This window comes from Bombus fervidus, chromosome 1 (genome assembly GCF_041682495.2).
Source record: "Bombus fervidus isolate BK054 chromosome 1, iyBomFerv1, whole genome shotgun sequence".
Taxonomy (NCBI): Eukaryota; Metazoa; Arthropoda; class Insecta; order Hymenoptera; family Apidae; genus Bombus; species Bombus fervidus.
In genome coordinates this window covers 25,850,656-25,877,582 of record NC_091517.1, presented here as the reverse complement: position 1 = coordinate 25,877,582, position 26,927 = coordinate 25,850,656, and the positions used below count along the sequence as shown (strand labels likewise).

Here is a 26,927-nt window from a genome sequence, read left to right as displayed (position 1 = left end):
CCTGTAGCGATCAAAATCGCGATCAAATGTTTACGAACCTTCGTGTTTGCGAACATCGAGCATTTCTTGTAATATCGGCAAAAGGATCGGAATATATTGGCGTATTTTTTAAAACGACTAGCGACAAGCGATATTTGCAGCAGAAATTACAAGTTTCTCCTCCGGCGGAACAGAAACTTGTAATTTCTGCTGCAAATACTTGTCGTTTTAAGGTGGCAGTTTTTTAAACGTATCGTAGGTTGCTTCGTAATATCGACGTAATGTTTGTTCCAACGACCGTCTTGGATTGCTACGATTAACCACCTATTAGCTACGGTCAACCACACTTAATTAAGATCGTACCAAAAAACCAAATTCTGTACGTAGAATCAGTCTAACCTTCGACGAGCAAGTATACAGCTGTATTCTATTTTTACACGATGTATAAATACATATATGAGAACGGCGAAAATATTAGTTTTTAGCTTAGCGTATGGAATAAAAAGTGGAAATTTTTCACCGACGATGTATAGAGAAAGGATCTGTATACAGAATTTATCCATGGAAGGAAAACAGTTGCGCAAAGTTTTCGTTGTTCCGCAGCTTCACGGCAGTGTTCACGAGATCCAGAGAAAAAAGTAGCCTGTCATGAACGGATTCCAAGCACTTCTGACGTTCTTCGGCATCATCGCGATCGCGGACACCGATCCATCGAAGAGACAAGGCCACGGACGTGAAAACGTATACCATGGTAGGTAAGTGCACTCGCAGCTTGCCACGGTTACCACGTTTCGGCTAGGAACTCCTCAGCTCGATGCACTCTACCACGCGAACCGTTTGTCCAGTCGACCATTTCGTCCGACCTGATCCGATCGGATTGTTCTCGCTCTTTGTCTTTCGGCCGTCTCGCTTGATTGTCCGAGTTTGGCATCTCGCTAACAAATGTCCCATAACTTTCCCGACACGTTCTTTCGTTCTTCCGCTCTTTCGACCGTGTCATCGAGGATTTTTCTTTGCCGAACGAAACCAGCAGGGACCATCGTATTACGTCGTTCGTTTCGAAAACTTGCGTCTTTTTGCACGTCGTAATAAGTTTGCCCTTGGTTCGATCGACGATTAAAGTTTAGGGACACGAGAACCGAATTACTAGGCCTTGAAGTTGTCGGGGTTGGATTGATACAGGGTCGGGGATGAAATAGGAGCGTCACGCTGAAAGCGAGGTGACAAAGTTAAGGTGACAAAGTTTTCGTTTAGTTTTTTGCGCACTTACGAGTGCTGGAGAAACGAAAGATCCTGATCGATTATGCTTTACGAATTCAACAACGAAGTTTAATAACCGTGTTTCTCAAATTCAGCGCGCAATCGAATTTCATCTAGCGCCTCTGGTTCGAGTTGATTCGTACAAGTACATTTAACGCTTTTTCTACGGTGCCGTTGCAAATTTTTTCGACGCGACTCGCAAAAGTATTCGTGGAAAATATTTCGGAAAATATGCAGGCGCGGGTAAAAAGGAGCGATATGCGAAATTGTTGCGGGAACGAGGATGCGTCGTTCGTACGTTCTTTAACGAAAACTCTTCTCTTACCGGTGGTCGATGTTCAGGTACACGAGAGACGTCCACGAGCCGGAATTTTTGATCCCGAGAAGAGTGTTCGAAGATGGCAGCTTCGACACATACTCGTTGCCGCATTTCTACGATCGGCAAGAGATCAACGAACGAAAGAAAAGGTCGACCGAGACGGGCGAGCAGGAGCTCGAGGCCGATAAAGTGCACCTGGTGCTGCCTTTCAACGGGATCGAACACCATGTGGAGCTCAAGCCGTATCACGAATTCATCTCGCCCGACATGGTGATCGAGACGCGGGGCACCGGCCTGAGAACTAACTTGAACCAAGCGTTACGATTCAAGAGAGCCTCCGATCGACAATGCCATTATCGGGGTTTTGTTAGAGGCCATCGCACATCCAAGGCAGCTCTTTCTCTCTGCGACGGTGTGGTTCGTAAATGTTATCCTTTTTATCTACGTTTATTTTTAATTAAATCATCTTGAAAAACTCAAAGGCGTAAAATCGTATTATCAAAGTTTACATTGTAGTGAAATTTCCCCACCCTCGCTAGCACGTTTCTTGGTTCTTGCATATTCGTAGCCATAGGTATCGAAGATACGTATCGATACGATCGAATCCAACAACCGTATCGAGCCTAGACTTCGTGGTTGGTTCTTGCCGATGATCTAGCAACACCGGAAAGATTTCGTACAGTTGAATTTACTAGACTAGACGCTCCGTAACGATATAATCCACGATGAGAACACGGTGGCGTGCGTCTCTTCGAGGCTAATCAAGCCTCTTATTATGCACTTAAGCGGATGCAAATTAATATGAGGTATTTGCATTTAGATGGACGCGTACCGAGACCGTGTTGCCGATTCGACGCGACGATCGATTGTTTTGGGATCAAAGCTAGCATGCACGACCGTTCGGTCGCGTTTAATGGTTCGGGGTCTCGGCCGATTCCCAGGAGAATTTCGAGAATTCAACTGCGAAACACGCAGACAGAGTGGCTCATGCTTTCAACTTGATGCAATTGCCGCGCTGCGTTGCATAGCGAGACGCGATCTGCATAATCTCTTCCTCTCAGTGACAATGATCCGATTCTGCTTGCACGCCGGAAGGACGATCACAGCCTGATACAAACTAAGACAGCGACGATAATTCAGAAATCGGAAGTAGACGATGATTCGTAGAAACGAATTTCGAATTATCTCCGCATAATAGCTTTTTTAAGCAAATTATTCGAGCATAATCGGGCTTCCGAAAGGGCCGAGATTTAAAAACGGAATAACAGCATGAGATATCGTAAGCTCGGTTGTCAAGTCGTCGACTTATTCGGTTCTTAAGGAGAAAATAAATGATATAACGAGTCAAAGGAACAAAAAGGTCGAGCAAATCGTTGATATATGGTCGCAGCAACGTGGGTAATCGAATATCTATGATATATCGGCAAGTCTTGGACGACGCTTATACAATTCGTCGAGTATAATGTAGTCATCGTGTTTCCTTCCATTCAATTTTACGTGTTCGATCATTACTCTCGAGGAAAAGGAATCGTATCTATCTCGTTGGTCTTTGGAGCGTATATTTCGAAGGGTAAAGCTCGGAAGATAGGGATGTCGAAAGCCGAGGAGGCGGCCGTAATTTAAAAGACACCTTCCGGTTAGCGTTCCCAGGCGCGTCGTTACTCGTTGGAGGCGGTGGGTGAAGTTCCTCGAGCCAGGTATTGTAACTACCGGTGAATCGAATCGGCCACATAGAGCGTTATTGAATCTGTAAATTTTCGCAAATATCGCGGCGCACGGTACGCGGTCTTCTCTGTCCAATAGACCACAATTTCCCGTGAATTACCGAGGGCCTGTTTGTTTGCGCTATTGGGAGACGCGAAGCCCGAATTTTGAATTATACCGTTAGTTCTAGCTACGATAAATGTTGCGCATAACAACCGATCCCCCTAATTAGGATCGTTGGATTGTAATTTCCAAAGCGTGGCCGCGTAATTTCGTGATCCGCGAATGGAAATTCGGTGCGGATTCGGTGGGTTTAAACGGGCAAGAAACGCGATCACGTAGCCACGCCACGCCACGCCACGCCACGCCGGCACGGCACGGCACGGTACGGCACGCGTGCACACACGTATCATTCGCGAGAGAGAAACTGCAATTACAAGTTAGTTCGGTATCGACGTCGTTCTCGGTGTTAACCCGATTGGGAGGTTCGCGTAATTGCATCTCTTTGCAGGCGTCTCCTGCCGACGGAAACGAGTCCGATATCTTATTTACAATAACGTTGATTAACGAAAAGTCGATAAGTGGCTGTGGATCTCGTGCAGGTTGGTTACGTGCATACTAATCATGGCCGGTACTTCATCGAGCCGGTGAACGAAGCAGAACCGCAGCAGGATGGACAGCACGTTCACATAGCTTACAAGCGGGATTACTCGCACGAAAAGAAGGACGATTCTTCCAAGAGTTACTGCGGAACTTCCGGTTAGTAGTCGTCGATTTATACGAGTCTACGCTTCGCCGCCATATCTCCCGAAAAATTCTTTCTCCGTGAATATTACAAGATCTCTTTTACGAAAAGTACATTTGAAATAAACCATCTGCATTCGAGGATAGAAGATAAAGACCGATCTTGGAAACGGATAAAGCGATACGAGCCGTTGTTTTTCCGTTTGCAGATGACTGGGAGGCGGCGTGGGCGGAACAGTTGGCCAAACGACAGAAGCGACTAATGGAAGAGAATCCCGAAGCTGGTAAGGGCACTTCCCTGACCCACAGTATTCATCGTTTCGTAGAGATTGGATTGGTCGCGGACAGAAGGTTTCTCGACTTTTACAACAACAGCAACTACGAACAGTATCTGTTGACTATCATGAACATGGTGTCGGACTTTTATCACGACAGATCTGTCGGCAATCAAATAGACATGGTCGTCGTGCGCATCATATATTTGGAGAAGGAAAAGGAAGAGGTAACGCGTAACTAGTTAGAGGACTAAAAATACGAGATTATTTTTATTTTAACGATTGATCCACACGGAATGAAGAATATTGTAAATGTCGAAAGTGAGATATTTGAGATATTTTATCAAGACGGTTTTCCCGTAGATAGATCTGCTTATCAGTCCCGCAGCCGAGGCAACGTTAGCGAGCTTCGCCAAATGGGCCCAAAAGATGAACCCTACGGATCACACTCACCCCAATCATTACGACATAGCGGTTCTTGTAACCAGGTAAAATTTTACTTCATCGAGAGTAGAGAAGGATCGTAACGAAACATCGTAACGCGCGTATCAGGTACGATATTTGCATGGAAGGCGTACCGCATTGCAATCTGATGGGCCTGGCGTATGTCGGAACTGCCTGCGATCCCGAAAAAGCAGCTTGCATCACCGAAGATAGTGGCCTATTGCTTGGAATCGTAATTAGCCACGAAGTTGGTCACGTGTACTGTCCATGAACGTTTCTTTACCAACCTTGGTCCCTTCGCTTCTATCGATGTTTCAAAATCCATAAAAATCTCGAATTCGAATTTCTCCGACACGCTTTAACGAAAACTCGCTCCGGATTTTCTAGCTGCGAAGGGATTAAGAGATAGGAGTCGAGTGGAACAGAGGACTTTCTTTTCGAAAATATTCCATTGGGAATTTTTCGCCACGATAGATGGTTACTATTAAAGGGAAGTAATTTTGCAAGATGTGATTTTGCAGGATGGGCTGTTCGCACGACGATGTCGCTATCAGTGGCTGTCCACCCAAAGACAAGGATAACAGTTATTTCCTCATGTCACCCATTGTCAACATCTATTCGTTTAGATGGTCGACTTGCAGCAGGAAATACATCACTACCTTGCTCGAGTAAATCTTTCGATATATGTATGCTTTGTTTTACTTTGTTCTATCGCGAGTCGAAAGTCTCGTGTCGATCGATTAGGAGCGGCTTGGGCGAGTGCTTGACCGACGATCCAAGAAATCCGCCGGAGAAATTCAAGTATCCGGACATGTTACCCGGTGCGATGTACGACGGCAATTTTCAATGCGACATGAACTATCCCGGCTCGAAGATTTGCCCTGGCGGTACCGGGGTATATTTCCGCATTTTCTCTTCCTATTTGTAGAACGTCGTTTATTTATAGGACACGGGATGAATCGAAAATTAGTATTTCTAGTAAACGCACAGTGTTATAGAAGGTCAGTTTTATCGAAACTTTATCGCACTTACCTAACGGATACTATCTATGCCTTTAAAAGATTGTTTCGCAAATCTTCGAAACAGGTTTGTCAGTTTTTGTAGAATTGCAAATAATTGGAGAATAATTTTAACAGAACGCCACTTGCTTCTATGCACGAATTTATTTAGAAGCTGAGATCGAACCGTTGCTCGGCAATCGTATCGTATCGCATACGGTTTAGTCGGTCTAGAAACGACTCGATTATTCTCACGGGGAAAAGGTCGATGGATGGAGTTTAACTTGTTCATAGCGAAAGTTACTACTTCGCGTTTTATATATTTCGTTAAACCCCGAAGAATAAGTTGATTATCCTTGTTCCTACGGCGAACGAACGTTCCGTATGTTTCAGCGAAATGCAATGTGCGCGATACTATGGTGCGAAGGGAAGAATGGAACCTGTTACTCCCGGGGATCACCCATGGCCGAAGGATCGAAATGCGGCGAGAATTTGGTTGGTTGAATTGGATTTACCGAGAACAAAAGCGCGCTCTGTAATAGTATCAATTTATGCATTTCTCCATGGAAATTATCGCGCCTTAAACGTCTCTCCGGTCGTGCCTTTGATCGCGTTACCATTCCAGTCGTTCCTTTAATTTTTCGTTCTTTTTCTTTTAAGATAAAATTACTCGCGCACTTTTCACGTAGCTATTTTGCAATCGTTGCTCCTGGTTGTCCCGTTGACAAAGGATTATACCGTAAAATACGAGAGCAGAGAGCGCAGTCGAAAGAGAATAATTTAAAATTTCTGTGACGCGTCGTAACTCACGTGAAAAACGCACAAAGCTCGCTGTAACAATGCGAGCGGTGAGTCTAAGCAGAAATGTTCGTACGAATAACAGCCTTTGTAAAGTCTCGATCTGTCGTAAAAAATGTAAGACGCGGAACCTCTGTTACGTTTGCCTTTTAGGAAGATGTAGCCTTTATTTGTCCATTGTAAAATTTACTTCTAACAAAGTTTCTGATTACACACGACGTGGAACGCGTTAATATCGGTATGTTCCATTTCGCAAAATTTTTCGTAACATTTCTCGCAAAATTTTCCGTAAAATTTTCCGTAAAATTTCCTGCCAAAAACGATACAAAGCAAAGCATTTCGCGACGAAACGAGCGAAGAATAAAGAACTAGCCTGTATTCAGTGGTGCATTCAGAAGAAATGCGTGGCTATGGGCACCCGACCGACGGCGGTGCACGGTGGCTGGGGCAAATGGGGTCCCATGAGCGGTTGCAGCAGAAGCTGCGGCGGTGGCTTGAAATTCGCCGAGAGAGAATGCGACAATCCGCCGCCCGCCAACAAAGGCAGATACTGCATCGGAGAGAGAAAGAAGTTAGCCATTTGCAACACCATGGTAAATTCCACTGTCTTTCTATACGAATCGACCGTGTGTGGTGCCGTTTCGACTTCATTTCTTCCTTACCCTTCCCCTTTTTACTCGATTCTTCTCTTTCTTCCACTCTTCTTTGCTCTCTTCTATTTTCAATTGTGTACGGAATATTGTTTCTCATCTCGTCGATTCGTTTCTTTTTATATATTTTTCCCTGTCTCGGGCGAGAAAAGATATTTGATTACAGCGTAAAACAAAATTTTCGTTGACAAGTAGCCGCAAAATGTTAATCCTCGTTTTTCTCTTTTTCTTTTTTTTTACCTAAATACTATATTTGCGAGCCCACGCGTAGCTTCGTTGTTCCTTCAAACTTATTTTTGTTCAACGTTTGATTTTCGGATTAAAGGTTGTAAACTACTGGTGTTTTAACTAACTTTCGTATACTTGAGTCACTGCCGATTTAGGCTTAACTAAGAAAGGAGTATTTTAATTGCCTTATCTATAGGAGAAATTTTAATTTAAAGTTTCGCTCAGCCCTAAACTCTGCAGCCTAGTTTCACGGAGATCTAGTTAGATGTAGAAGATCGCGTGCGCTCATGTGTACATGCGCGCGTACTTGATGCGAACCACGATAGTATCCTTATTTTCTTCGTGTAACGGCCTATTTTTAGAAATCTGATATATAATATTTATTTTGCGTCTTGTACGATGATCTTCGTTTAACGTTACGATAGTCGATCGATTTTATTGTTACCCAGTTCAGTGAAAAGAAAGAACAAACGAAATGTTAGGAAAGATTGTTTTCGTACCTGCGGAAAGGCAACCGGCGACCTGCTACGGCTTAAACGATCGTCAACGAATTGCTCTACTCCGGTGCTATTTCTGTCTCAAGCCATTAATCATTTTCGGCTGCACACCCAGCTCTTAACGCTTTTTGCTAATATATCACCCTTCTTGCCGCGTGATCGCTAACCTCTGCGGCAGCGATATATCCTTTTTGTGAAAAACGACGACCCTGCATTCTGCAGCCCTGCGACAATAGGGGACCATCGTATCGCCAGTTGCAGTGCAGTTGGTACAACGAGCGAAAAATCTTGACCGACGGCAAGCATAACTGGACTGCGTACACTATCCACGATCCAACGTTCGATCCGTGCAACTTGTACTGCATCAATGAAAATAACGTATTCACCAAGTTCCAAGTGGCGAACGATTCTACTCCCTGCAAGGGTGGTACTAACAACATGTGCATCGGTGGTACATGCAGGGTAAGCAAATATCACGATTACCTCTTGTATTTTTCTTCGTTCGTTGCGATTGCTGTTTCGCGATTTAATTTCCTTGCAAGGAATTACCTGGAAAATTCAACGTATCGCGTAAGAACGACGAACGACGTTAATTTAATTCAAAAGACAAGTTTACTATCCTAACTATTAATTTTTTCTACGATTTGCTTCGTTATTTCTTTGCGATTTCTTTCTCGAAATTAAGCGACACGTGTATACTTTGAGATCCTTAGGTTGCATTTCAGTAATATTTTACGGCTTGATATTTTTTCTCCGATAGTTTCCTATTACGTATTTATTGAAAATCATCGTATCTTATATCGCGTTGCATCGGTAGCGATTATAAGAAACGAAAGAACAGAGACGCAAAAAGTTATTTACACGGATAAAGGATATTTGCCGTTGCGAATTTTTCTCACGGATGTGCAGTTCCAATATCGTGGATGTATCATATCGTATGTAGATTAAAACGGAGGAAATTTGCTGAGTAAAATGCCGGAAGCTCGGAAGTACTTTAACAATGTAAATTTAATCAGGAAACAGGAAGACGTATTCGCGTGATCTGCAACGAAAGAGCGTAGCGTTCTCGTTCTATGATGCTTTCGTTATAGAAACGAAAGAGAAGATGCCTTGGCTTCGAAATTATTCGCTTCGTACGGTTCGTGCGATAAGTTTCGTGACTAATCTCCCGCACACCTTTCATTACCTTTCTACTAACTATGTTTTATGGCCTAAAAGCATCCTAAAGCTCGCGGGACAAAAATTTAGTTACCTATCTAATTGAGATTGTCACGTTAGTTGCAGACTAATTTCTACAACGCGTGCCGTTAAAGGCAGCATCATAACCGATCGAACTTGATTACTAGCAATTACAAGTTGCAGGTACATACATATAGCACGATAGGTACTATACCGTTTCCGTCTTAGAAATAAGAGAATCCATTTCTTGCTTAGTAAATTGCAATTAAAAGGAAGCAGAACCTTTAGAAACGAGAAAGCTATGATATTTTCTAGAAAGTCGGTTGCGATTGGGTGTTGGATTCGAATGCCATCGACGACAGGTGTGGAACGTGCAAAGGTGACGGTACGAAGTGCAAGGCGATAGAAGGTTTCTTCAATGAAACGGGAATTCGCAACAGTAAATTATATTCTTTTCTGTCATCAAAGTTTTCGATTCAAAATTTTCCTATATCCGATTCTTCCATTATTCGCAAGTAGTTGCAAGTTGAAGCTTTAACGATACAGGTAAGCGTGGAAATAAGGACGGTGGAAGCGCTTTTATAATCATTGTTTTTACGAATGTATACGTATGTGTGTTGAAGTATAGCGAGATGTACAAAGGTTCGACGACTGTCGAGTGTAAACGGCTAAAAAATTGCATTTAGTAGATTCGAAATACTTACGACAACAACGAAAAATAATCTGTCGATGATTGGAAAATTTTCGAATTCCTAGTGCACACGAAGATAGTTACTATTCCTCGGGGTGCTCGAAGCATATACGTAGCGGAAATGGAGCCGAATAAAAACGTACTATCGGTGAGACTCGAGGACAGTGAAACACACTGTTTGAACGAAGACAAGTAATTGTTTATATCGTTATTACAAAATAAACGATGGCGTCTTAAAAATATAATATTATACGTACTATGTACAGAGTGAAAATAATACGTTCGAAGCTGAATGTTTAACTCTAAGAAGTTAAAGATTCTTCGTCGTGTTAACGAACGATTTTCTAACGATCGTAGGGTGATATATAGAAGCGGTGATTACGAGTGTGCAGGCTCGATTCTCGTATACCTGCATCCTGAGCCAAACAGAGAGGAGATTGAAATAAAGGGACCCATAACGACAGCTATTCGAATAGAAGTATGTATTAATTCCGTGCGTAAAACAGTCGAGATCGTAAACACGAATTTTGATAAACGCTGACTACATCGTTTCAACGTCTTTCCCTCGTGAGTAAGGAAAGTAAAGAGATCGAAGGAAAGTAGATTCGTGCGTCGCGTAGCTTCGTCGTCGAACGTAAGAGATCGGTATCGGCATGGAGCAGCTGGCAATTGCGCGGAATATTTTTTGTCGATGATCGACCATCGTTCCTAAATAACCCACATTAATAATTCATTGCATGATGATGATTCTAGTACGTATTCTTCCACCCGAGACAGAATCCTGGGATTCGTTATGTATATTACGTGATGTCAGCTGACCCGTCATACAAACCGAAATACCTGTGGGATTTCATGGAATGGAGCGACTGCAGCGTTAAATGCGGAGGCGGTACGATGGTAATTTGAATATTGAAGTCGACTTAATGATAATTTGGAGAAGGATTATCGCGAATCCGGCACTCGATTCACGACAGACGAGCCACGCCGCGAAAACAACTTCGACGTTACTATATTATTCTTTTGCTCGTTGTAGATATCGGAGGCAGCGTGTATCGAAGAAAAAGGCGGAAAAGTGAGTCTTGAATTTTGCGACGGCATGTCACGACCAGATCCAAAAACTAGGGTTTGCAACTCGGAAGCCTGTCCTGCAAAGTACATGCGACCACACAACCATCGAATCTATCATTTCGTGCTATTTACAATTTTACATTTCTCTATTTGCTTACATTTTTCTCTCGAAACTGCGAACGTTTGGCATACGTTTAATACTATCGCGCTATCTTTTCTTCGACGCAATTTAATTTTAACGACCGAATAAGCGACGATCCTTTCTAATTTCTATTACTCGTTTATCGGCGAATATTTACGATCGCTGTATGACCATTGGAATTGCTTATAAGGTGGCGTGTGAGCCAATGGAGCAAGTGTAACGCCTGCGACGGAAAGAAAGGAACGAGGCATCGTAAAGTGCAATGCGTGCGACCCGCTGCTCGTGCCGGTGAGGATGACGTTCAGGCAAATCTGGACGCGTGCAAAGGTCGCGTGCCGAAACAAGAGGAAGAATGTGTAGGTAAGGACGTCGGTGTGGTGCGTGCTTGTTGCCGATTTCCATCCAACGAAGAACTTTTTCGCAACCTTATGATATTTTAACGGCATCTCGACATTCTTAAGCCGAACGATCAATCTTTCGCTAAATACTTTCTTCGTTCATCGATCATTGGCAATTTAATTGACGTGTCATTCGGATCCATGTAGTTATTCGTACACGTAGAAACCGTTTTGTTCGCCGGTTATTTATTATTTCGCTCCGCTGATTACCGAAAACCACGTTCTCGATATATATTGTTTTCATTCTGGACAGTACCATTTTTTGCAATATATTACGTTCGTTTGAATCGTTATAAAAATGGCATATCGCAATATGTATCGTTTTTACAATTGTTTCGTCGATGTTGATCGTGTCCTTTCAAAGCGTATAAACATTTCGATGTAATTCTCCTTCGGTATTCCGTAGAGACTCACAGTGTACATATTATGTTTCTATATATGTGGTGAACGGTGTTTTCGTATGTTGGTAAATGTACGTAGGTGCATAGCACGGATGTCACAGTAAAAGATTTACGATATAATGGAAATAAAATATTGACGCAGTGGCGCGAGAAGGGAGGGAGCGTGTACATGGGGAGTCGAACGAAAAAACATTTACCGTATAATATTGGAATTGTATTTTCCCTTTGTCGTTCTTCTTAGGACGTGACTTTTATTTCGACAACCATGCATATTTAGTGTCGAAGCCGTAAATCGGAATTCGAAGCAGATTCTGATTCGCGTATCGATCGGTCGAACCGTCGAACTTTCGGCTTTCCCTTACAGGCGAAAGACCGTGCAAGAAGACCTGCCCCAAAAAGGCCCGAAACGCAAACAGGCAACTCGTTGCTTGGAAAGAGAAGAAGAAGCAGCCACTACCTCACGAGAAACGGGCTAAAATGGTGGACAAGTTGGTGGACTTGAGTTTGGCCGGATATCTGGAGAAAGCGTACGGTATCTCTCGCGAAGCCGATGATGTGGGAATGACGGTCGACACGGCGGACTTCCGGCAGCTCCTTCGCGAATGGTCCCTCGCCGACGAGGAAAAGAGGAAACGTGGCGCCTGCGATCGAAACGCGTCTACTCCAAAGTCCGGATCGATCATCAAAGACTCGGTGCCAGTGGAGAACGTGGTGTTGTTGGAGGCGCCTATGCTAGAGGAGGGCCTCCTATCGAATTTGTCGGATAGAGCGTATCAGGAAGTTGGCGACCTCGTCGGCGGTAGTATCGATACTTCCAGAGTGAAGATTTATAACGGTACGAAGGCTGTCGAGGAGATCGAGAAGCTGGAGGGTCGTAACATCAGCGCGGTGCCTAACAAGAAAGAAAATTATAGTTACGACGCGTTGTCAAGAATCGTAGATTTGGCGGAACAACGAAAATGAGAATTTGCGTACGAGACAAAGCACTGGAAACTGGCATCGTCGATATTTATAATCGATAATTACAATTATTTGACACTGTTTACTAATCGATATTTCTTTGATATAACGTTGAAAAGTGTTCAAATATCGTCTGATAAAAGTATGTATTAAGAAGCATTGATAAATATAGCAAAACTCTTAGGTTACGATCTTTCGTTAAATAACAGTCAAATATCGGTACGTTTCGCCTTCTATATATTAATTTAATCGGCGCTGTTGATGGTTATGAAAAAATCGACTCACGTCGACGGTAATTCGATTTCCTTAACATCGTACAATCTCGGGAAATTGAATGGCGAGCATCGAAACGAAAACTCGATTGAAACGACAAACCGTTCCTATCCTTTTGCGCGTATGCACAAAATTTGTCGATTTTCATTATCGTGCTCTTAATCGACGCAATTATTATTTTAATATCACGACGTTCCATTTTACAACAAAGTTACTTTACACCGTTTCGATCGGTGTTGCAGATTTAAAGATACGACGCGTGATTCCGTGAATGATACCGACTAAATCGCTATATTCGAGAAGAATAGGATTTTCATATCGCTACACTCTTATCGAGTACAAAGTAACTTTTGTTATTTATTTATTGGTGGACGTCGTTTCGAAGCAGCATCGGCGTCCTCTTGAATTTTCTGTATATATCTGACCGCATCCATACCAACTAAAGTAAATTCCGTGCCATTGCCTGGCGGTTGGGGCTCGAAATTCTTAGGAAAGTTGAGAGCGTCGTTTGCTTCGTCGCGTTCCAAGACGATGGTGAGCGTTAAATTTGTAATATTTTCCGTGTCGATCACGACCTCGCCTCTCTTCACGTTGTCGTGTTTCTTTACTTTCATATCTTGCTTCATCCGAGTTCCCAATTTCCGTTCAGAGAAACGTTCGTCATCTAAATCATACGACGGATAATTGCTTTCACTTTCCTGTTTTTTCTTTTTTTTTTTTTTTTTTTCCATGCATAACGTTACGCATCGATAAGTAAATGAAAATGCGGTAGAAATAACTAGAAATTAAGGAACGAAATTGGACGAAAGATCGTAATGGTGGAATTTCCAAGGAAATATAGAAACACAGAAAAAACTAGTCGAGCGAGGTCGATTGAATCATTTTAGCGGGCTCGAACGCTTGGTACTCGTGTTCACCTTCGGTGATTGATTTAACGAGACGCGATCGATCGTTAGATTACTCGACGGAGGAAAAGCGAGGCTGAGAGCCGGTACTTTTGTCCTTTTGCTCGTGTTTCGCGAGAACGTTGTCTCGTTTCTCTCGGCTAGTGCACAACTCTCGTTCTTTCGGCTTCGGGCCTTGACAGTAGCTGTCAGCGATAATATCTACATCCAGCTCGGAGTGGCCGACAGGACGTACACATTTGACGGCTCGTCTCTTCTCGCAACCAACGACGCAGGATGTGCAACCTTGCCAGTCACCGATCATCCATCTGCGATAAACATCGTTACGAGTGGCAACGTAAGTTTCAGCGAATTAGAATAAGTAGATGGATCGTATTCTCCTTGGACGAAATGTCTCGTCGTCGCGCGAAAGATCTTTCGATCTTTTTCTCGACATTCGGCGATCACGAGGACAAACATTGCTCGCCTTCCGTCTTAGGTTTCTCGACTTTGAAATCCGAAACTTACAACCGTTATATATTAACGAGGACATCGTGATTGAAATTTTAAGCAATTCGGCGGTATTCGCTCGACTTTTGGAATTTTTTAATTAAAAGTATCTAACGAACGTGTGGCTCTAACCTCGGTAGGCAGGGTGCTCGATAACAGGGTCTCACTTTTTCCTGCGGTCTCGGGATGCTCTTACAGAACGTCTCATCCACGATGCCAGCGAGTTTCTCCAAGCAACGAGGCTTGGAAATCTGTTCACCGGGTCCGCAATTCGCGCTGCACTTCTCCCAGTCGACAAAATCCCATGAAAACTCCGGCTTACGAGGGCTCTTTTCTTTCACACCGAACGAATACCTCACCGTCACGTTTTCTTTCGGCAGAATCTATTCGATGAAACAACTTACTCGGGCAACGAAATTATGCCGAGTACGTAGCAACGAAACCACTTTTCCATAGTTCAAGGGAAATATTCCAGGCGAGCAGTTGTTCGTCGGTAAACACAGTTGCGTGCGTAAAAAATAAGTACGTTACGATAATCAGAATTATTATAATTACGCGAGAATCTCCGTCGAAAGGGATATGGACGCGAGCGCCAAATGCGAATTTACTATTCTGATAAATAAATTGACTCTTAGTTTTCTAAACTCGGTTCGAAAATCCCGTGATTTCTAACGATAAAAGAAGAATTGCGTTTCGTACTCGAACGATTCGCTTGGAAAATCAAGGAATCTTGTTGGATTTAAGCAACCTCCTCGTTTATCGTTGGTAGTAACAGCAGCAAAGGTACCGGGTCCGAATGTAACGTTCCTTCTAACGTCCGTTTCGAAGATTTTACGAATAACGTCGCGTAGGTGCGAACGGTAGTGATAGAAGCTGGGACAAATATCGCGTAATAACAATTAGAAATTAGTTAGGTGGCGTTGAACAGAACTTTCTTCGTTTCGCTACTCAAGATATCAACGCGTAGCACGACTCGATAAGAAGTGTCCAAATTTGGACACCGTGTTCGAGATACCTTATCAATCTGTCAGGCTGGCTAATTAGAGGACCGCGTTCGTTATGTTTACCAATATAAGCAGATCCTTCGTGACTGGTCCCGGTATGCTGAGAACCTCTTGACTTGCTCTTATCGTTCCTAGCCACGCTCTCGTGCCCGCCACATCGAACATTCCTAAACGATCCCTGAAATGATCGCACATAATTAAAAAAAAAAAAAAAAAGAAGAAACAAACGATTAAATGCGCTTAAATCAAACGTACGCTGAATACACAAAGTATATATTGCGCGAGTAGGAGCACGAAGTACGTTTGGAGAGACTCGTGTTCTTTAATCGGACATTTTAACGATTAATCGATACGTTTCTTTGCTGTCCTCCGCGTTTCTCTAAACGACGCCGTTCTTAAAGAACCGATCGACGTTAAGTAAAAAAAACAAAAAATAAAACAACGTTCTATCGGTTTCTACGGTACGGCGATATAAAATCTACGATTCCTTTAAAAAGAATACGACGAAGAGAGGAAATATTTCACTCTTTCGAGAGTCAAGGTGTTCAAGTTCTTTAGCGGAAGTCAATTTACCCATCGATTAACGGTTTTCCGTCTCTGGTCCTCACCACTATCCTGGATTTAGAGGGCTCGATCTCCTCTAGCCGGACGTTGGTCGCGCCGACCGGGACGTCCACTACTTTCCTCGGCTCTGCCATTGAAAGTTTTCCCCTCTCGATTATTAGAAGTTTTATACCGAGTGGGACGTGCAGTATCGATTCGAGGGATCGCGAATACGAGATTTATTCGCTGATAGGTTATATCGGTCTGGTTCGAAAGCCGAGAGAACGGATGAGATTCTTTGGGAAATACCTTGGAAAGTTCTCGCACTTTTCACGGATCTAGTGCCTTTATCCGCGAGGAATTTCAACTTCCCTAGCCGGCGTTTTATTTATCGCGATTAGAGATTCTTCCGTGTCTAAAAACTTTCGCCGGCTTTTACATTAAATCAAACTCTCGGCATTTTTTGATCGAGGCATAAACTATTCTTCTCATACCTTCTCGTTCCTCTCTTTGCCTTTACGATCGAAACCGACGAGTTTCTACAAATTTAAATTAATTTTCCACGAAAAGTGCCTCGTCGTACGATGTAGAAAACTTTTCGATCGATAAAGTTGTACGTTAACGACAAGGTAAAGCGATCGAACCTAAAATAAAAACGTATGATATTTTTTAAACGGCCAGTTCGACGTTTACTCGTAGCTCTTGACTGTCGGTGATTCTTAATAATCTTGGAAAGGAAGAAAATGTTAACGATACTGGTATATCGTTATCGAAATATCTACAAAACGAAATAAAAGCGGACGTGATTAAAATAACGCGTAGGTACGTTTGAAAAATGTGCGAGTTCTTGGAGGATAGTGCGCTGTCCGAAAGAATGCTGAACGACCCACCTCGGTCTGTAATAAAACGTCGGAATAACTGTAAAACAAGTTATAAAGACTAAAGGCCGGCTAATACGATAAAACGCGCGACGATATTTCGAAAAGGGAAGAAATCATCTAGAGGAAGAATCGGGTAATTACACTCACGAGACGCCGGACCGATCGTTATCACGGCCTCCTTCAGGCTACACGAAGTGCCATTACCCCTACAGACGCCACACGCATCTTCCACGGCGTTCGACTCCATATTCAGGTCGCAGGGAATCTCTCGACAGACACCTCCGATGCAGACGTCCCGAATACTCTTGTAGCAGGTGGTGCCGTCGATGACTCTCGGCCGAAGCGAGGCCACCACGTTCGTTTCGCTTAAACAGTAAAGGCCGCACGGATTTTCCGAAGCTTGTAGATCTGCCGATCGACTCGTGTAAGTAACTTATATGGTCGGAGACGATGTATCGACGAAGAATTCGATATATCGACGAGCTAGTTACCCTCGGGTAGCTTGTAAGCGGTCCATCGGTGAAGTTTCCCGTCTTCTGGAAAGATCCAGTTATCGAACTCGCTGCACTGGACGTCGCGGAAGGACGGCGCGTCAACGTCGCACGGCTGGAATTTAGTAAAAGTTTTAACGACGAACGTGGAAGGTGACCCAACTTGACATTTGCTTGGAATAACATAGGAAAATGGTTAATCGGTTAGATACCGACTGAAAATTCTACGTCGACAGCGAATAAATCCGTGGATCTTAACGTCGTCTCAAAACCAGATTAAAGAAAAGATCTCCGTGTCTTCGTTGATAAACGTACGATTTAATATCTTCTCTCGTTAACCGTGTACGCGTGTTTCTTATCCCTATCGTCAGCCTGTGCCTGACTTGCTACGATTCTCTCGGATTCGATAAACGAAACGCCTTTTCAGCGAATGTTTTCAGAATAAAGCGTTTTTTTTTTTTTTCGAGAGACGCGATTTTTTCTCGAAAGTCATGGAAACGATAGCGATTTAGATCTTGTAAGCTTAGTGAAAATGCTTTCCATCTTTCGAATTGAAGTATATACGACAAGTTACGCGTTACGATAAACGAAGCTTCGATAAGCTTCGATTTCACCGCAGAATATATTTCTGTCCGATATATTTCTGCTTGACTTTTCCGGTGGTACTAACCTTGGTGGCGCATATTTTATGACGTTTTCTGTCACCGCGACAGTAAGCCCCGCCGTTGGACGGCGAAGGATTGATACATCGTCTGACTGAGAAAGCCACACCGGAACCGCAGCTTCGGGAGCATCGACTCCAAGCTGACCAGCTACCCCAACCACCGTCTACGACTCCTGGTCGTTCGCCGACCAACAGACATTTCATTCCGTAACACCACTGCAAAGTTAATTATCGATCAATCCGACCAACCTCCCACCGTCTTTAAATTAATCGCGTCACGAGCCGTCTAACGATCGTTACGTCTCTCAGTTCCTCTTATCGTTGCGTTATGGAAATTTCAACGAAGATGGAGATGTTTCTTTTTTCCGACATAGTCGAACAGAATCTGTTCGCCGTTTAAATAAACTCGTGGAAAGAGCGAAGGGAAATTATTCCGAGTAATCCTGACGCGTTGTCGCAGCTTTGTTGCAAACAAAAAATATTTCGAAACGTTAAACAATTAAAGAAATTCGTCGAAGATAAACGTTGAAATGAAAAATTACCATCGAAATGAATCGTTGAAAGTACAAATCAAAGGATAACGTTGAAAATTGAAGGAAAAGCGAGTTTTTCGATTTCCGATATTTTTTGCGGTCTCCTGTCTTCAAGTTGAATAGAAAAAGCAAAAAACCTTTCGATTCGCCGCGCAAATTTTTCTCAGCTATCGAAATTGAAAGGGAAAAGAAGCAAGCCGCATCGTGACGTTACTACCTGCCGTTCGTCGTCTATCGTTTCCGTATATTTTTGCGAAGCTACTCGATCAGTCTTAATTGCGAGTGGCGAAAAACACACGCACGTTGGAACAACATGGATGATCGAATTACACGACGATACTTATCCGCTGTTACGATCTCGCAAGCTGATTCTTATACACGAGTAACCGTAGCAATCAGAATTCCATAAGGATGCTGGAGAAACTCGAAAGTAGCTTTATCGCATAGTCGGAATAATAAACCAGCCGTGCTTCCGTCGCTCCTTTTCACGAGGTTTTAGGAAGATTCGAGATTCGACGATCTCGCGAAGAGAATCGCGTCATACTGTGATTTTTACTTGAATCGAAAAATCGATTTATCAACCGGAATGCCGGCTGTGGTTGTACGATCACGCTTCGCTACGTGACGGGAGGAGACCAAAAATATTTCTCGATAATGAATGACTCGAGAATGCTGGAAAACCCGCAGAAACGTGATAAAACGGTCGCTGATGAGAAGGAAGATGGTATTCGTTCGTCGGTTCGTTCTTTGCGAATAATTAAACTCGTTATCCAGTGACGCTGAAAAACAACACGAAAGCGAAAGTAATAACGCGGCTCGGAGTTTGTTCGACTCGACTCGACCTTTTGATTCGATCGTGACGCGTTTTAAGACTTTCGTTTCGACGGGCACCACCGTTACGAGCTTTCGCGATAAACTTTTATTTATTATTATCTCTTTGAGAATGTCTATGCATGTACCGTCCGGTTTAAAACAGCGTCCTCTGTAAGTCGTATTTCGACTTTGTTGCGGTTTTAATTCGCGCTAAGCAAACTCGAGCTTCGACGAACTCGTCGAGAAAACGCGCGACGGCCGAAATAAAATCTTAGCAAATAGCGTAACCGATACGTTACAGAACAATAAGGTGAATTTGCAGAGTGCTGTTTTTATACGTAACGAGTCGTTTTTTAAATTTTCTTTGGGATTCATCAGCGCGAAAGCTTCTACTTCGAATTCAATGGCGCGTTACAACTTTTCTCGCTTTTATCGATTACAAGTCAATTGGAAGTTTCAAACTCGCTAATGTGTTCACCTTGCAAGAATTTTATTATTCTTCCTATTTAAAAATTAATCAAATCATCTGCGAATCGAGTTACCGTTAGCGCGTTTATCACGTTGCGGGCATCTATCGTGGCATTTTGTCATCGCGACATTTATCTTCGTTTCGTACCTCGATTTTCTCAAGAAGCAACTAGAAGACGTTACTTTGCAAGTTGATTAAATTTATCCTCCACGATAAGCAAGCTTATTTTTTCTTTTATCTGCTATTCATTTCAGAGACAGCTTTGTATTACGGTTGAACGAGGAGTTTGCTCGGTGGCTAAGACGAGCGTTAACGCGTTATGAACACGACCTCCCTCTGCGACGCGAACTTTCTCACCACTTTGATATCGTGTATCATCTGGAGTCAAATATAGCGGGAAATTTGCATACTTATTGAATCTAGTCTTTCGCCGGCTCTTGAAAGACAAACCGACAGTTACCTCTAAATATATATAAACCGACGTTATACACCGATGGAAATAGCTAGATTGGGTCGTCCATTCGTTTCGAACGTTAAATACCGGTTACTAGATTTTGCATTCGCTATATACTAATCGTTTCGATATTTACCATAAGCGCGATATTCGTATTTTAAGCGATTTAAATCACTGTTACGAATTAATTACGTGAAATTGATAAATCGGTGCCTCGGCTATCGACGATACGACCTAAAAACCGCGGCGAGAAGATTATTCGAAATAAGTTTATCGTCGAGTCGACGAGAGCGTGGAACGCGAAGGTAATTTTTTCCTCTCGTCCGATGGCCGACTCGTTTCCCAAAATATATAGCTCATTTTCCGTGCACCAGAGTTCCAACCACTTTGATCCATGCAAACCGAATAAGCATAGCATGTTCGATGAAGCACGGTTGGCAAAGCGCGTGAGGCGAAAGCTAGGTGAAAAAAACAGCTGCTCCGCGTGTGGCAGGCGCAATGTCTTAATCGGAGTTGCATTGAAATTCAAACGGCCGAGAAGGAGATTTTTATCCGGGTCGGTTTTACCGTCGGCCCCTACAGACCAGTTTCTTGCAAAAGTCCTGCTGTAAAACGGCTGCTCGCGTATTTATAGAGAATTATCGCATATCTAAACAATACGTATCGTTACAACGCAGAAACGTACACGTAATTCTTTCGCGATCGACCGCGTCGGGACGCGTGATGTCGCGTCGCACGGCCGACAAAAGCTCGCGATCGACCCCCCCGATGTCCCGGATCGTTAATCCTCTTACACTATCCGTTACTCGAGAAACCTTCCAGCAATTCAGATATGTAAATGCGAGCGTTCGCTGGCCGTAATATAGATCGTACGATAGAATACGAGCTTGAAGATGAAGCGCGATACTTTTTCTGTGTAATTACTGGCTTATTTATAAGAGCGTTTATTCCTCTTTCAGGGATTGTAAATTTCTTTAAGGAGAGGGAGCGATAATCTACCGAGTTTCATAAAACCGCCTCTACTATACGCGAGTGATCAATTTCGAAAGCAAGTGCCGTCGCATCCTTCTTTAAGAATTTTAACCTGTTCGGAATAGAATACGGCCTTGGATACGTAAAACCAGACAGTCTCTCTTATCGTCGTCGCATCTACGATACTGAAATATCTCTGAAACGAAGCGTCTTGGGTGACGAATCTTGCGCAAATCGTTTGCGGCGTTCGGACGATCCGTCGGCCTCGATCCTCCGGTATTTTCATTAGCCAAGTAATATTAAGTAACGTGGAGAGATCAACGGCGAGATCAGGGACAGGTAGTCGTTAATTTGTCTTTGCATATTTCCAGGCAATAATTTACTCTGTTCTCTCCGCAACGCGTGCCCTCCGCCGCTGGTTTCCTCGCGGACACGCAACCCCTTCCCGGAATGGCACACCTCAGGGTTTCGCAGTTCTGAAAATGAAACGCGATCGTATTGGCGGGGTCGAAGCTGCACGTATGTGTGGTCGGCGGTACGAATCGTGGCGAATGCGATAACGCGAAACGATAGGCCTACTTCGAACGTCGCTTATCTAAACCGAACGATGCACGGCAGAACGTATTTTCCTAAAAGGATAAGGTAGACCGCGCGTAAGGTAGAAGCTTGCTGTGGCGAACGGCAGATGGTGCCTGTTCACGGGCGGTCCGCGTCTATCGCCGTTTATCGCATCGGTATCGCGATTCCTGACGACGACGACCGACGAGTTGGCGACCCGTGGACGCCTCGAATCGCCAAGCAAATGTCGCTTCTTATTTCGCGGCCTAAATCGAAATCGCGCGATCGAAGTAGTGGCAAATGTTCAGATTTAAACTTTGAAGTAGCGAACTTTGTCGGAATACACGATCGAGTTTTTCGCGATAAAATTAACCCAAAGCTCGTTTCTTCGAAGCTCGACCAGTTGCTAAAATGTAACTTTATCAGAACCGTTTCTTCACTTATTTCCACGCGTGAGAAATTTTGAGGCGAAGAATTTTGGACACTTTTCCGTTGAACGAACTCGACGAGAGAAATCGATCCTGTTAAATAAGGAATTTCGATCGTTGATAAAACGAAAGTTTAAAAGAGTACGCGAACCGACCCGCTTGATACGAAAGGCAATTTACGATGTCTAAAATAATCGAGAAACCATGTTGTCCGACAACGTAAACGTAATTATTCTCTGTAGTTTATTAGGTTTAAGCGACGCAAAGAGAATGATGAATTGAATTACATAAATTATATGAAATTGCCTTAGTAGTCGAGGCACCTTTGAATTCAGTCACGTTAATATATCTGTACTCGGTACTCTAATTAAATTCTCCGAGATAGGAAAATTAAAGAAATTAACTTCGTCTAAAGTATAGCCACTTAAAAGCAAAGGTTTGTTCCATCCGGCCCCTTGATTAGAAGGTTGCATGGTGAAAAGAGAGCAAGTTAAACGGCGCTAATACGTAATTGAAACGATACGCCTGGAGCATCGAGGAAAGTTGTAATTTTTTCTTTTTTTTCTTTTTTTCTCGGACACGAGACACGAATACGTAGAAACAAGCGCGAAAAGAACGGCATTCGATTCTCACATACGTCGCATTAGATGAAAAATAATCGGGTTTTCCACGGTTTTCGGACAATTTCACCGGTGACGTGCCATAAAAACGTCAACATATGCTCGTGGAAGTAATTTTTTGTTCGTCAAGGCAAACAGCTAGACAAATTTAACTAATTTCGTATGCGCGGACGGCTTAATTAACGCGGCAAAGTCGTTGAACAAAGCTGAAAGTGTTTGCAGCTGCCGCTTTACACCGACCCCGACTGTTACAAATACGAATAACTTAATGAACAAGTGGAACACATTAATGAAACCGCACCAGTTCACGCAGTTACTGGTGAACTTTCTTTTCTGTCGGCCGTAACAGGACGGAAAAGAAAAAAGAAACCGAATCTTTGTTTCGCCGGTGCGTATGCAAATATCAAACAACGACGCGTAATAACGCGATTATTACAGTTCCTGGAAAACAATGTCGTTCGATAAATAAACGGTGCACACTCTGAATTTTCGTCAAGTTCATTAACGTTCGCGCCATCCTGCTACGCGCGTCTCTATGTTTTCCTATTTAATTATAAAATTACAACGGCCCCATGTTGGCCCATCATTAACGATTTCAAATGACGAAATAACGAGGCTGTTTGATCGAGGTTCGACGCGACAGCCGCCCGGTTTACGGTCTCCCTCTCGTTAAATCAATCGAGCTACGGCGCGAACGTTCAAACTTATGAAAATATTGATTTTCGCCTTTTTAAAGATGCGAAGATAAAACGATCGATCACATTCGCGTCGATCGAAACAGCGAAAACGTTATTCTCGCGAACGTTTCAATTTTCGTCGTGGATCCAGTTTTCAGAAGCCAGCGAGGCTACGTATTCTTTCTTGGCCCCGACGAAATATGACGGAAACATAAAAGATATGGAGCTGCATGCCGCGCCCGCGCATAATATTACGTGGAAAATACGGTTGCGGAAGAGCCACGTAACGTAATATCCCGTTGAGAATAGGAGCTGGCTACGAAGAAAGACAAGTACGCTTTAAAAAAATAATACACAGGCAATTAAATTTGCTTTCTTACCATGCCCAGGTCGCATTGCCGTGCATCAGGACTATACCGTATCCGACATTGGTCATCCGCGTCGTACACTACACCTGGAAGAAGCTCCGTGCTGGGTAACTCGTGATTTTGTTGCTCGTCTTCCAAACAAAATCCCAAACCTGTCCTGCAAGAATAATCGCACGGATAATCTTCTTTAGAGTTTGCTAACTATCAGCGACCTAAAGAAGCGTTAAAATATTTCGCTTTTATTAGCGATAGCCTTCCCCCCCCCCTTTTTTTTTTTTAACATCCGCAACGGCATTAAACAAATAGAGAAGTTTGATAAAATCGTAAGAATTTTAGCAACAAGAAGAATAGAAACACACTGTTCTTCCGTTTCAGAGTTCTGGAAGAAATCCAATTTTATCGTAGAATTTTAAAGCGTTTTTCGGTCAACAAGGTTCTTCGCTGCTTTAAAATGAATGAAAGGAAAAGCAATCTCGAATCGATCTGATAAAGTTCCGGTGCTGTACAATGCAGTTTCTTACTCGATATACGATTTCAACGAATTCCTCGAACACTCGGACCATCTTTTCGTGACATACATGTTACCGGGATGCATGACCGTCGTCTCCACATACCCCTTTCCATGACGAATAATACCCGAGCAGCCGTTTTCCTCTTGGACGTCGTGCGACATGCCTAATCTATGTTAAAAGTTCGTCACAAGCTCGAAACGAATAAATAAGATAATCCAACGATAAAAACGTTTTAGCTTTAGGAGAAAAGGGAAGAAAGGGCAAAGAACGACGACGTGTATCGTGAACGAAGGTCCTTCGTCGATAAAGGTTAAAATTCTAAACATATTGTATTATACGCTTATTAGTTTCACGAGTACGTTGTTTCGCTGAAGGTTACTTGAAAGTCATTTAAAGGTCATCTATAGTATTATCCATCTTAATGTCAACCGTACGTAATATCATTTAGAAGTTACAAGTTAATGAAAGTGGTATCTTACGAGGCCTGTTATCGCGTTACATTCTTTGGAACTCCTTCTGAACCTTCGCATTTCGAACTGTAGTATTCTTTGGCGTAAGAAATAAAAATAAGAAAAAGAGGAAGAAGAAGAAGAAGAAGAATGAAACTCGTACGTGTGTCCGATGTGATGAGCGATGTGGTATCCTGTGTGTAGGCCGATATCATTTATAACGACAGCGCCTTTCAAAGGGTCGCAAGTTCCAGCGATCGTCGAGGTACCGGTGAAACCGCACAAGTTCGGCAAATCACAGACGTTGCTCCTGGTTAAACGAATGAACGTTGAAGCCCGTTCGAGGTTAAGTTGGATACGAGCAACGTTAATTCGATCGCAAGGTACTTTGTAATGAGAATAGCGCAGTCGTGGTGATTCGGGTGTGAATCGTCACCAGGATTGATCGTTTCTTGCCACTGCTGGAAGTATTTTAGGCTACCGTTTGGATCTTTAGTTATCGCTACGGTCATCTGTATTCGTGATTCAACGTACGTGAGTGATATTAAAGAAACACGGCTAGAGGTACGACGATATCGTAAAGTAAAGAAAACTACCTCGTTTTCCTGGACATGCATTCTTATGATTCTAACAACGGTTAATTCCATTGGAATGCCTAGACTATCGTCGTGTAACAATCCTGCGGCCTGAAACACGCTTAAAATTAATAACTTTTAGCGATCCTGTTATTAGCAGAAAATAACGCGGGTACATCCGTGTTATGTGTTGGAACGTGCAAAGGCCTTTTGCCTATTTTTAAACCTTAATGGAAGGCAATTAGGAGTAAAGTAGGGCAAAGTTAGTACCATGTTGAGCAGCGTCAGCGCGTAATTCTCGACGTCGAAATCCTGGCGATAATCGAGAACGGTCTTGTCGAGTACCAGCAGCAGTTCTATCGTGTAGGATTTAGTCTGCTTCTTAGGTGGGTGGCTTTTCTGCGAACTGAAAGCGCGCTTGGCAATGGTTTTGGCCATATTGCCGGTGACATTACAGAGAATCTCGGCGTTCCTTCCGAATTCGTCCGGACTCTTTTTGTAGACGACATGCGGGTGCTCCGTTTCTTTGGTAAAGTCGTGACCTGCCACCGGCTGAATCGTGTACCACGATCGTTTCGTTCTAATATATCCGGCCTGGAGATGAGAACACCGAGATTCCTTCTAGTCAGATTTATCTTACGCCGGAACTCTCGGCCCACCATATTTGTTCGAGTCGTTTGAAAGCTTTGTCCGGAAGGATAGCTTTATGCCTCTCGTAATTTAAAAACTTTATCCGTTTGTTTTCAAACAGACCGCGAATTAAAGACGTCGCGTTTCTGGCTCACGCTGGAAAGTTTACATCTTAAATAGGCCGAATCCGATATATCGTTCAAGATTTCAAACGACTAATCGCCAAAGGAAAATAAAAAGCGATACTAACGAGGCCGTAACAAGTGGACAAGGCGCTGTTGCCCGATTGACCGAGAACGCGACCCTGATAGTGGCACTGGCTGTCGCGTATTCCTCGCAATTTTACATTCTTTAAGAAATCATCGTTGTTTCCAGCTTTAAAGGCTCCCGATACCTTGTGCTCTTCTACGATAGCGCCTGAATAAAACGTTTCCGTATTGTATTCCGACTGTATTCGTGTATAAAGTCCAACTTTGTAGCTATTTATGTCTGATATAAATAAATCGAAATAAATTGTTCGCCCGATTTGTTTATCGTATATAACGTTGCGTTGCATCGGGAAAACTACTCTACTCTGGCAAATTTATCGCGATGAAACGACACTAGCAACGTTGCAGACGAGCTGCAGCTCGTACGAGCAAACGTTAGCACGTTCCTTTTTCAAGGTTGCTCGGTGAAATTAGCATAGACACCGGGTATCGAGGAGATTTTCAACTCGCCTGGAGCAACGAGACGTGAATTCGGCCGAAGCTCGAGATGATGTTCCTCGTCGTCGATTTGCAAACGGTAGTGAACAGCGTCGTCGGGAATCCTATCCGCGGCTGTTCGATCCATGTAGAAGGAACGCTTGAAGTGATGAGGTATTCGATGCGACACGAACTTTC

The 26,927-nt window shown here is 43.3% G+C and overlaps 2 protein-coding genes across 2 annotated transcripts in view; one reads left to right on the top strand and one right to left on the bottom strand.

Annotated features, from left to right (window-relative positions):
* Positions 1-24,006, bottom strand: part of LOC139991200 (A disintegrin and metalloproteinase with thrombospondin motifs 7) — an 88,947-nt gene extending 64,941 nt beyond the window's left edge. Inside the window, exon 1 of the mRNA XM_072011159.2 lies at positions 23,890-24,006. The gene's annotated coding sequence lies outside the window, so the exon portion shown is untranslated. The remainder of the gene's footprint in view (positions 1-23,889) is intronic.
* On the top strand, positions 173-13,010 carry LOC139986441 (A disintegrin and metalloproteinase with thrombospondin motifs 1). The gene is made up of 18 exons (XM_072001782.1): positions 173-734; positions 1,582-1,975; positions 3,865-4,021; positions 4,216-4,508; positions 4,645-4,769; positions 4,834-4,983; positions 5,247-5,393; positions 5,470-5,620; positions 6,117-6,218; positions 6,905-7,114; positions 8,119-8,358; positions 9,391-9,590; positions 9,803-9,958; positions 10,124-10,244; positions 10,520-10,663; positions 10,800-11,081; positions 11,171-11,336; positions 12,140-13,010. Exons 1-18 carry the CDS (start codon positions 628-630, stop codon positions 12,736-12,738), a joined length of 3,744 nt encoding a protein of 1,247 aa, XP_071857883.1. The 5' UTR covers positions 173-627; the 3' UTR covers positions 12,739-13,010.
* Positions 24,007-26,927: the final 2,921 nt, after the last annotated feature.

Bases quoted from the DNA above. Each gene is read 5' to 3' on its own strand.
- LOC139986441 (XM_072001782.1), top strand. From the start codon at position 628: ATGAACGGATTCCAAGCACTTCTGACGTTCTTCGGCATCATCGCGATC. The intron at 9,959-10,123 runs GTAATTGTTTAT...TAACGATCGTAG, and splicing joins CACTGTTTGAACGAAGACAA to GGTGATATATAGAAGCGGTG. The intron at 11,082-11,170 runs TAAGCGACGATC...CTTATAAGGTGG, and splicing joins ATTTAATTTTAACGACCGAA to CGTGTGAGCCAATGGAGCAA.